Source organism: Lycorma delicatula, chromosome 1 (assembly GCF_047948215.1).
Source record: "Lycorma delicatula isolate Av1 chromosome 1, ASM4794821v1, whole genome shotgun sequence".
Classification (NCBI taxonomy): Eukaryota; Metazoa; Arthropoda; class Insecta; order Hemiptera; family Fulgoridae; genus Lycorma; species Lycorma delicatula.
In genome coordinates this window covers 392,486,682-392,499,630 of record NC_134455.1, presented here as the reverse complement: position 1 = coordinate 392,499,630, position 12,949 = coordinate 392,486,682, and the positions used below count along the sequence as shown (strand labels likewise).

The 12,949-nt window shown below is 33.3% G+C and overlaps 1 protein-coding gene across 2 annotated transcripts in view; it reads left to right on the top strand.

Moving 5' to 3' along the window:
- LOC142317362 (uncharacterized) overlaps positions 1 to 12,949 on the top strand; it is a 116,837-nt gene that overhangs the window by 42,678 nt on the left and 61,210 nt on the right. For both annotated transcript variants that reach the window (XM_075353860.1, XM_075353859.1), the window contains exons 7-9: positions 217 to 312; positions 2,904 to 2,927; positions 5,119 to 5,160. In XM_075353860.1, the coding sequence (XP_075209975.1) occupies positions 217 to 312; positions 2,904 to 2,927; positions 5,119 to 5,160 (162 nt within the window). The remainder of the gene's footprint in view (positions 1 to 216; positions 313 to 2,903; positions 2,928 to 5,118; positions 5,161 to 12,949) is intronic.

The following is a 12,949-nucleotide window of genomic DNA, read 5'->3' as shown; positions in this document are numbered from 1 at the left end:
CCAAGAATGGTATGGATGCCTGCAAACGGAAGTACGATGGGTTGTTTTTTTAGCAAACAGCTGGTAGTTGTTGAGGAATAAATGTGATTACTTTTCAAATGATCACCTGGTAATTAATTTATATCTGCACCAATATGTATAGCGCCATAAAGAAAAAAATATCTTAATAATTCACTAATGTTTATAATAAAACTTTTTTCTGCTTATTTTTTTCAGTTTTAAAATACATCTTTCTGAAGATACTCTTGTAAATCGTAATGACTTTTCACCAGCTCTACTTGAGCTTTTTAACAAGATTCCGCAAACTATTATGTAAGAATTCCATATAGTTTTTAAATTACTGTGTGCTAATTATTAAAAATAAATATATTTTTAAGATTCAAATTGAATATTTCTGAGCTGGCTATGAAATTTCTTCAGTAAATTTTGAAGATTTTTCACATTTGATGTATCTATGATTGTTTGTAAAAAGAAAAACCTAAGTTTTAATATCTGTTTAGAGAAAATTACTTCATTTATGCACAATATTTCATAAAGCTTAAGTTGTAGTTAAAGATCATGAAGCTTAAATTGTTTGTAAAGATCCTAAACAAATGTGCATCCCTAATTGATAAATTACGTGTGGGGCAAAATTAGAAGGAAGCAATACAAGATAAATTACTCGGATTTACAATGAAAAACCAGAACCATAAAAATAGAAAATTAAAAATTTGTATATTAACGAATAGGAAGCTCTAGGTTTCGAACGACTCATTGTTTCCGAATATATTTCGGAAGTTAGCCCGTAGTTTAAACTTCCTAAGCAACGCCGCATAACTGACGCAATTCACAACGATGTGGTGTACAGGTAGTTTTCAGCCACAGAAAATACAAATGGGTGCATCGATCTGAATCATGAGATATTCGTGAGCGAGCCAGTGAGCCAAATACGAATACGGCAAATAATAATCTCGACGGCTATTCATCTGTGAGGAGCTTCAGGGTGATACAGTATTCTTAATAGAAAAAAGTTTAAGGTTGATGTTAACATTCCATTCACTTGGCCACTCATCTGCGATTACCTTCTTCAGAAAACAGAGAAGTCATCAGAAACAATTCGGTTGGTGAAACAAGCCTCTTTTGCCGCGCTATCAGCGTTGCGCTTGTTGCTTGAAATTCCAATATCGCTGGAGTTCAAGGAGAAGCTCACAGTTGTGAGCTTCATTTCAGATATAGACAGTATGTCACAGACGACAGTGTGACCGGAGGACATGTCACTAATTGCAAGTAAGCCACTCATGGAATCTGAACAGAAAAATGCTTGTCTAAATGTTTGGTTAAATATATTTAAGGCCTTATTAATAGCATACAGCTCCGCAACGAAAACATTTATAACGCTGGGAAGGCCAAACCTCTATATTCTACTGCCAGTCACAAAAGAAAAGCCAGCAGAATTAGCGTCTTTAGAACCGTTCGTATGAATGTCTCGTATAGAATCCGGTTTTACGCTATTTATAATATTATAAAACATTTCTTTACCCGGATTTTGGTTCTTCTTATGATACTTTCAAAATCTACAGCAGTAATTAACGAGAGAAGGCCGCCAAGGAGAGTAATAAAACAGAATAACAATAAGAACAGGAGGTAATTGTCTATTTTACGATTGTTTCTAAGTTATTAATTTTTACATTATCTAACAGCCTTCCGTTTATATTCAGATATTTGAGTTTTCTGTAGTAGATTTCAGCTATTTATGCTATTTGACGTATAGCAAATTTTAATTTTTAAATTAATATAATATTTTATAGTTTTTTTTTTTTGCTTTTAGCATATGTCACAGGAGTTTGACAATTATGCTGGGTTTTTGTATTATTATGTTTAGTTTTTAATTTATTTTTTTCTTTAGTTAATTTTTAATATAAATTTATTTATTTTATATCGCTTCGGGGGGTTGATGACTACATTTAGTTTTCAGCGCAGGAAAAAGAAGGGATTCGGTCATTCTTATATCAAAACGTAGAGATAGAAAATATATTTTTTTTTATTACACTTCATAATAAAAAGTGTTTATAACAAATATAAGCAAACATGTATACTGAGTAAATATTTATTTGCTTCATGAATTTTATTAATTCTACCGTAAATAGATATGAAAATTAACTACAATGGTTTTTTAATTAAATGTTTATGATAAGTAAATATTGGAGTAAAATTTATTTGCATTTTTTAATAACTATCTCTCCTAATTTCATAATTTGTGTTTATAAGTAATAATATAACAGATATAAATGCGTATTATTTGCATTGTATTTAAAAAGAAAGAAAATGATTTATAAATGAAAATGAAAGTCAAAACACCATTTTTCTATTAAGTATAATAAAAAAATTTCTAGAAAATTTTCACTCGATATTTCGGGGGGATGTAGAGAAAAAATAATCAAAATATATTTTACGATAATAAAAAGCCATTTTAGAAACTAATCTGTGCATATCCAAATATCTACTTATACATTCTGTGCACTGGTCCTGCGTTTCTTTCTGGTGGTTTCTACATGCCATTGTAATGTAATAGTTCAGTTTTGTAATCCCTACAACAAAACTCAGCTCAAGAGTACGCTTAACTTGATTTCGTATAAATCAAATGCCAATATTAAAATTATTACTCTATAATGAATAAATTAAAGCAATGTTTAATTAAACTGATTTTATTTCACTTTTCGTCCCAGAAGAAAAAAATGTAGATTCGGTAGCTGTAGGTTTAAGATTACGATTAAATGAAGCTACTTTCAATAATGATTCAGTAATAAACGGAATTAAAAGAATAAAATCTATTTTAGGAAATACATTTCTTAAGTTATGTAAAATAATATAACTTATAACAAATCATTTAAAATATGTTTAATCTTAATTCTTTATTTTTTTAGGATCAAAGGAGGAATAATTCACACGTAAGTAACCAAAAACATAACCTATAAAGACTAACGGTTAGAATTTTACTAAGAATGTTTCCTTAAATTTCAAGCTCTTCATTTTATACAAATCATTTTAAAACATCGTTATTCTGAATCTCACAGGAAATATTTTCAGCATTTTCCTTTCATATTAAGTTTTAAAATTTCTATTTTTGTCTTTTTGCATACCTCTTACCTGTGGTTTACAATGATAGTCACATCACACACACATATATATTAAATCAAACATATTATATATTAAAATAAAACATGATTCAGGATCATTTATGATCTTGAATCATGTTTGATTTTATTATTGATATTTATTTATTTGCTAAATTATTAAGAACCATTCACGCATATTTTCTGTAGGTTAACACAAAAATATATCAATTGTTTACATAAAGTATTGTACCATTACTGATTTACCATTCACATTAATAGTAAATAAAATTTCAAGTAAAAATTAACGTACCATTTAAGAAGTTAAAAATTCTAATTTTGAAAGTATTTTATTAAGAAAGACAGCAAATTAAGTATGCTGCACTTTATTTTTATCACTCAAACCTGCAAAAAAAAAATCTCCAACATTGAAGCAAAAATTAATCTTCTTCAAAGGTTTTAAAAATGCTCTCCGTTCATCAGAAAGATTTTCAAATAAAAAAGTACAAGAAGTTATTTTCAAAGTACAAGAAGTTATTCAAATAAAAAAGAAGTTTCAAATAAAAGAAGTTATAAAAAAGAAGTAAAACACCGCAGCATTTGACCCTGCTCCGAACAATAAAATTTGGATATAGCAGTGATCACCATATTGTGAATAAGATATAATAAAAGTTGAAAACTTATTACGCTTTTATTTCAATCACATGGCAATGAATAACAAAATTTTTGTGTTTAAAACTATGAAACATGACTGGTTTCATGTTTCATAGTTTTAAAAAAATCAAGCACAAATTTAGGGTCAATGTTTACTTTGAAAAAAAAAAACTTTAAATATCAAATCTGACAGAAGGATTTTCCCAATATTTTACTAAAGAAAATACTTAGGTTACGACGCAAATACTGAACGGCTTATGTTATAATTAGGGCAAATTCATGAATGCGAGGTGTAGGGCCTTTTCATTCATACCTCCAATATAGCTGAAAAGCAGTTCTGTTCAACAGTTTTAATAAACATCATTCTCTACCAATGTGTTATGGAATTAATAACCCCCCCTTATCAAACCGAGATTACGTAAAGTAATTCTGTAAAAATTATGAAGAAGGTGAATCAAGGATTCCTGTGTTTAAGGCTGAAATTCTCAAAAGTAACTGAAGCAAAAATTAAGAAGGGATTTTTGTTTGCCTACAAATGAGGAACCGTTCAGAGGTGAAAGGTGTAACTCTGTGTAGTTTGATGAAGTACTCATTGCGTTGATGTGAAACTATCAAAGGTGAAAGCGGATTAAGATATTAAAATATCGTAATGTTAGTTCACCTTTGTTTGTTTCATTTCAAACAAAGCCATTCACATTAAAGGGTTTTCCAGATGAATCAGTACTTTTATTTCATATTGATATCCAGAATGTTAAAACTTATACCGTAAAGGTAAGTGTTCAATAGTTTTAATTAAATCAAGTCATATTTTGAAAGAAATATAACATGATATAAATTTTATTAAAGGATCGTTCTAGCACGGAATATTTTCCAGTTAGGATTAGAAATTTTATATTAAAATAGGAGAGGTTCTTCTTTCTAGAATACTCGGTCTAGTTCGGTTAGCTCAAAGAGCTATCAGATCACTTTGTCACTTAATCTGCCTTAATTCTAAGTGGCGGTGAGTCTTAACAGCCCATAGGTATTTGTTAAATAAACTTGAAATGTTGCAGCAAAAACTTAGTTAAGGAAATGTAAATAAATGATTCTTGAAATTTTTTAAAATATCTATTTTTGATAGCCTGCATTGTCATAGAATGAAACGGAAATATCTTTTTTCAAGAAGTATTTTTACATTATGAAAACGATGTTTTCTGTTATTTAATGGCCAACATGACTATAACAAGACTTATAGTTTGTGAAGTGCAGTTAAGTAAAAAAACAATCTGCTACTGTACCCTTTGAAGAAAATCTTTTAGAAATTTCTGGTAATAATCTAATCTTCTATGTTTAAAATTATAGTTACATAAAATAATCAAATCATTTTTTGCAGCAAGGAACAATCATTAATATCTGGAATCAACGTTAAAGAATTGTAAGTAACAGTTCATTTATGAGTACATATTCCTTACGATGGTGCAATACTGTACTTATTATACATGTATACATATATATATCTATATACGTGTACAATGTATATATATATATATATATATATATATATATATATATATATATATATATATATATATATATACTATATGTATACTATAGTATATATGAATATATATATTATATATATATATATTTGTATCCTATTTATACACAAATTATACATAAGTCCATTTTTCACATTTATAATTTGTTGCTATACTTAGTAATAAGTTTTCTAGTTTATCAGAATATTGTTCAATATACTGATATACTAATATATAATCATTCAATAAGAATTATTATTTACAAAAATAAATATGACATTAATTTTATTATATTTTCTATGGTTACATGTCATAAATACATTATATCTGTTGATATGTGAGTACATATAACTCTAAATATATTAGCCGAATTCAAACTTTGAATCTTATCTACCTATATGCCTGTACAAGCAGTTCTCTTTCTGAATGCCTAACGCCTTACTTTTAAAAAACCAAGAAAGAAATAGGTAATTTTTTAAACTTTAAGGTGGGTATTTGGTCGACAAAACAGACTAAAACACAATTTGATCATATTATGAGAATACAGAACACAAAGGGAATACTTCATTTAAGTAGTTCACATATCCCTTTTAAAGAATGTCAAAAAAAATAATTTCAAAATAAATATTTCCAAAGTCTCAATTACCTCTGTGGGGATATTTAAATTGTGGCATACAAACTAATAGATTCCATTATCATAGAACAGAGCGACGTATTTTGTTAAGATATATGCACAATCATAATTATGCGAAATGTAAAAAACAATTTTTCTGTTAGAATAAATTAACTCCATATTAGAGCATTGATCGGGATGAATACAGGCATAACCTAAGTGAACATAACTAAAGGAAAGAACGATATCTTATATTTAGGTAGAAAAAATTATAAATATATTTCTATCATTTTAACAAAAAATTGAGGGCAGGTTAAGTTTTTAATTATCCATCTTAAAAAATATTCAAACGCCAGACTTTTTTTTCTGAGCGCACAACAAAGTAAGATAATCAGCGTCGGGACAAAATATTACAACAGTAAACAATATAAGCTAAAGCTTAAAATTAGTGAAAATTTTTGTATTACAACTACAGGGGTCAAAAGTACAAGTCATTAAGTCCACCGGGCTGGTCTAGTGGTTAATTCGTCATCGCAAATCAGCTAATTTCAAAGTCTAGAGTTCTAATCTCAAATACTAGTAAAGGTTTTTATTTTAATACGGATTTGAATACTAGATCGTGGATACAGATGTTCTTTGTTGGTTGGGTTTTAATTAACCACACATCTCAGGAATGGCCAACTTGAGACTACACTTCATTTACATTCATCCATATCATCCTCTGAAGTAATACTTTACCACCGTGGTTCCGGAGGCTAAATAGGAAAAACGTGAGCGCATGTCACTAACCCGCCTGGTTGGTCTAGTGGTGAACTCGTCATCGCAAATCGGCTGATTTCGAAGTAGAATGTTTTACGATTCAAATCCAGTTACTTTTATACGGATTTGAATACCACATCATCGATACTGTTTTTACTTGGTGGTTGGCTTTTAATTAATCACACGTCTCAGGAATAGTCGACCTGAGACTGTTCAAGACTACACTTTATACATATAATCCTCTGAAATAATACCGTACTAGGGTTCCAGAGTCTAAATTGATAGACTTTGAAAGCATTTTATACATCCAGGAGGACCAGAAATTGAATATGCCTGGTCCTCCAGATTCCAGCCAACCAACCACACGATCCAAGCAACCACTCTGCTCAGAGCAACCAGCTCAGAAGTTGTAATCCAAAGGTGACAGTTCACATGAAATAACCACCTCGTACCAGATTCTTTCTGCAAGCATACACTCGTAAAGCTTAGCAGTAGTCGGCTAGAGACAAATAGGACGGTAAGTAGGAGCTTGGTTTGCTACCTTTTATGGGGACAAGGAGCAACCTCGCAAGCTTCCAAGGCACGGGAAAATTGCTCCGTCCCATTGCCTCGTTCAGGACCTCCATCTCAATTCCCCCTTCCCCCGCGAGGGAAAAGAATACGTGCCTTGTAACACTGCAGGTTGCCTAGCCACAGCAAAATCTCATCTCTTCCCTATCATTTGCAACAAGCAGTGGTTCCTTATTTTGTTTTTTATTATCGAAAAAAAATCTGTTTCATCACAAGCTCTTAATCCATCAGTTGCAATACGAGAGGTGATAGTTAATCTCCTTTCCTTTGCGATAAATACGTTAACGGTGACAACATTATATATTAGGACAAGTCGTAGTTGTTCTATTTAACGTAATCGTATCCATCACTATGTTCAATGAATCATTAATTTAAAGGCATTTCCACGTTTATCATTCTCGCCTTGAAAACTACAAAATGAGATTTCTTTATTTCCATGAGACCAGTAGAATTGTTCCCACATTCAAAGTCAAAATAAATTATTAATTTTTCGTCAGATCAAAGATCATCTTTATAATCACCGTCTTTATGAAATGCATGAACACTAAGATGAACAATGTATACATAACTATAATTTAAACTGAAACACATTTCTGACAAATGTCGTTTACCAACCGTAACATCTACTTGCTTAATTAGCTCCATAATAGACACAATAACGACGACGACGATCATGTATACACTTCAAAATTTACAATCGTAATGAGACAACTTGTTTAAGACTTTCTAACCGTTGTCAGTTATGGACGACCTTAACATGATTGAACAAATAATTCTAAGAAACACCTTCACACATATTTTACAAAAGTTTAAATCTTAAATAATACCATCGTCTTTCATACCGTAATAAGTTAGCTTCATTGGATGATGACGTACAACTTTCATTTCGTCTTCAGCAAATCTGTCTGTATAACTTCTTAGTAGATATAGCTCAAAGCAATACGATTCGTTGTCCGAAGTATCAGAATCATATAAGATGATACAAATGCAACCCTTATCGTGCTTAGTAAATACTTTTTTCATATCCAACAATATGTAGCCTATACCGATGTGAAGATCGTCCAACATCTTCAACAGCAGTTTCTTGAGAAACAATCTTCATCGTTGAAAACGTAAATAAATGATAAAGCAGTGTTACCTCCACTTTATTTAAACAATCTACATCAATATTTGTACTTAAAGCGGGCAGAAACGTTGCGGTTAAAATATTTATCAGATGTAGCAATGTTCTAATACGACGATGCGGGTAAAATTTAACTGACGAAACCGATACGGCAAAATCAACTTTAATCGTTTAACTGTGACTACATTCAATCATTAGACACCTTTTTTTGGTTGAGTTTCCAGACCTCCCTGGAGGTGAAACCGCAGGGGGTTGAGATTTTTTTTGCATTAGTGAAATCTCTCCCCGAGTGAGGCCTATTATAAATCATCTTTGTCATTTTTGGTAATTTTTGTCTAACTTGTTTGTTTCTTTATGTTTATTTTGTCCACCGATTGCAATACCCTTATCAAATTCATATTCTTACTCATTGTTTTGTCGATTATCTGTCCGTGTTTATCTAGTCCATATATATCTGTCCCATAGGTTTAACTGCAACATGGTTTGGATGTTGAGTATACTTGACAATAAAGTTTTTATCCTTTAAATCTAGTATTTGTTACTGACAGTGTATATTGATACACCTTATTAGTTTTAATATTCACTTTTTTACAAACAATATTTTGATTTTAAATACGACTGTTTTATCAGCTGCGTGCAAAGGAGATTTTTTATTTTTTTTTAAATATAATACCAATATTAGTAAGGTGGTAAGGTTGTTTCCATTTCCCCGCACGCTACGGTCAACTTTTCACTACGTCGATGATGTTATGCGGTGACCAGTGTCTATGAAACAACAATATACAAAACGAATTTATTTAATTTACTTATAGCAATATTCCGTTGACGTTCGAGTAGACTAAACATGATGATGAGACCCTAGGAGGGTTGCGCGTAGAAAAATTATTAGAGACGACATAGCAATAAATATATCGGGAAATTCGAGTGGTAGCAAAAGCGTAACTATGGAATGCAAACCTGCTAGTCAGTGACGGACCATAGCTATGCTGAGGAAACCAACTGTGATTCCTAGTCCTAGCAATGGCGAATAACCTGTATCGAATTAATTTAGTGGCCTCCCATTAAACAATTCGGATGTTGTTAACCGAACGGAAGTAGTCAAGCCTCCTCCTATTGTGCTTTACGGGATGTTCTGAGGCTGTACGAACTGCTAAAAATGGTCGTGTGCAAGGGGGTTACAACATTTGACTGTTCGGAGGTAAACAACTAAGAATTATTTCTTGGGACATCGAAGCGGAAAAAACTTAAATGTATTTCGGAACATGGTTTAATAGGTTACACCTTTACTAGAAACGAACAACGAGCTTTTCGTGTCGTGATTAAAAACCTGCACCACTCAATTCGACTGGAGATTATAAAGAAAGAAATCGAAGGTCACGGGCATCGAATGAAGGACTTTTGCCTCCGATAGTTACCTTTCAGAAAATACTTCAGAGAATGAATGAGGATGATATTTATGAGTGTAAATGAAATGTAGTCTTCTACAGTCTCAGTTTGACCATTCCTGAGAGGTGTGGTTAATTGAAAAACCCAACCACCAATGAACACCAGTATCCACGATCTAGTATTCAAATCGGGGTAAAAATAACTAACTTTACTCTGACTTGAACGCTGGAACTCTTGACTTCCAAATCAGCTGACGTGGGAAGACGCGTTCACCTCTAAACCAACCCGGTGGGTTGGGTGAAAGTCTTTCTGGACGGACTCTACTCACCCGGGTAACTAACACTAGGTGAACCCGCAGTCGCCAGTGGAATGTGGGGGAGAAATAAGCCAGTCCATTAAAATTGATAAAAACAATAGCAGAAACTGTCAAGAAAGTGTTATCTTCCAGGTCCCCTATATCTACTCAGCATATTAACAGCATTTCAGACGAAACCGAAGCAATTCAGCCTAAGGAAATTTGATCAACCCATTCCGGATGCAAAAGAGTCTCTGCAAGCAGGAGCAGAAACGCGCAGAAAATGCCCAGAGTTCATCACCGAACTCGTGCCAAAGAAGCGATTTGGCAATCGCAATAGACCTAAACCAAAAACCTCTTGCATCGAGGAATAGGAAAACCGTCACATGTGTGAAGAGATCATAAAAACAGCATGACCTGGTAGATCGCCCTACTCGTAAAGGGCGCTGCATAAATCAACCATGAGACCCAAAACAACCGTTCAACTAACACTGCAGACAGACATTAAGCATCAACGATAAGTTCTAACTTTCCAGATAATTGAAGTACAATTTTACCGCTCGTAAATAACAGCCGCAGTCCTTACTGTTGACCTAATGTCTGCACTCTTTGCGCGACCTTTTACAGTTGACGCAGGATGGAGCCTCGGATTTCTGCGGACAGTCTCCATACTTTTGACCCTTCTCGCCAAAATGCGCGCAGACTGACGCATACTTACAGAACTTGGCCCTGTAGCCAAAACGACAGCACATAAAACACCATTGTACCTGAACGTATTCTCTGATCCAAGACGACATGAGATCGAGAAACCACCTACCCTCAGACACAAACTTTTTAAAGAGACCAGCACCAAGTTCAAAAATTCCGTGATACCTTTATGCATCACGTTTCCCATTCTTGAAGAGTAGCCTACACTCTTTCTTAAAAGCTGTATCATCCAACTCAGAGTTCTACACCCTAATAAGGGACAGAACATCGTCGTCTGATAGCCTTTGGTCAATGTTGTAGACAATTACCCGGGGCCAACACTTTATCTTCAGGTCTACCTTGACCTCAAGCTTTTTACCACAGAATACCCCACGATGACTCGGACTGTCTCCTTGTTATTCGCAATCACTTTTGCTGGTTTCTTTGGTTTGCCGAATCTTGAGGTATTTCTGCTTGCAATGAAGAACAACCACGAAGTCCTCCTTGAGCTTTCTACTAGTTCTAGTAGTCCCCTAAACCGTGTTAACGAATAAAACCTCGGGATTCAGGGAGGTTAGAAAGGCTATTTATTACGCCATGAAATATCATGGTAGTCAAATGAGGCAGTCAGGCGAACCTTATTTACTCTCATCCACTAGAGGTGGCGTATATGATCTCTGATCCGACTTCATCCACTTTAGCATCTTTTGTAGGTGAAGCTTTAGGTTTAAGTGCCTCTAATTTAGCATTGAATTCAACGTTAGCTTTCTCTAATTCAGCTTTGTGTTCAGTTTTAAGTTGCTCAGATTCAGCTTCGTGTTTAGCTTCAAGTTCCTTTATCTGTTTCTCCTGTTCAGCACGAGTTATAACCGTCTCTAACTTATTGGAAACTTTTACAACTTGCTCTTGAGCTTCTTTAAGTTCTTGTTTAATTTTCTTTACCTTAGGGTTTACAGCTGGAGCTTCCTCAGCAACTGTTGGATTTGAGTTGTACTTTGAAACATAGGCAGCAACTTTGACAGCAACTTCTTTATTATCAACTCGGTTAATAAGGTGATTTTGCCATTTTTCATGAATATCTTGACGTTGTATAGGATTATATTTCTTTGATTTGTCTTCAAAATACTTCAAAGCTTCACATTTAAAACAATAAAACATTTCTGCTTGGTCCGTAAATTCCTGAAATTCTCATAACTACAATCGGAGTGTTTGTATCACCTGCTAAGCCAAGCCATGCTAGCTCAGCTTTATGTCTAATTCTTGCACGTTGATTTTCTATCCTTGAAATTGTATTTTCATCTACCCAATCGAGAAGTTAAAATTAGCTAATAATGATATAGGTGATTATGGATTAATTAATATTCTTCAAGAATTAAAGTACAATTATGTTTTACAAGTTTTAGATTTATCAGGAATTAAATGTGGGCCAGGAAGCCAACTTCTCGAAATATATCATTGTTCCAACTCAATCTCGAAAGGGCTGACCTTTGAAGAAACCTCTGATAAGGAAGATTCTTTTCTCTGTTTAGGATTCCTTTCTTCTTAGCCGTATCATATGCCTTTCGCATATCGAAAAATACAGAAATGAGGCACAGGCAATGTAGGGAGGCGTTTTGAATAAAAGGTTCTGGGCAAGTACATGATCAACACACGATATACCTTGGCGGAAACCGTATTGTCCGGAAGCAATTAGGGCATTTCTCGCAAGATAACATACTAGACGACAGTTTTTTATTCCTTCTATCAACTTGCATAGGGTGCTGGACATGGAAATTGGAGGATAACGTGAAAGACACGATTTTTTCTTACCAGGTTTCAGTATGAGAAACATTAATGCTTCTGATCAGGAAACGGGACAACCTTGGTCAGAAAATATTTTATTGTATTAAGAAAAACGATTTCGTTATGCAATATCCGAAAGGTGAGATACACGCTGAGTCTGATATTATCATTTCCGGGGGAAGTATCCCGGGAATTATTTAAGTCATACCATAGCTCATCAAAAGGAAAGGGAATACTTAATACATTTTACGAGTTCCCAATAAAAAATTGGATACTTTCTACCTGTAACTTAAACGTCATAAATGCAGACAATATGATGATGTAAGGGAAATTTACAGAATCATTGCAAAACTGTTCTGCACATCAATTGGCGTGGTGAGCAGGAACTCGTTGTTTTCCACTCCAATACACTACAAAAATTGTCCTTTTCCAGTTACGTCGTGAATTTTTCTCTCCACAATGAATGATGGA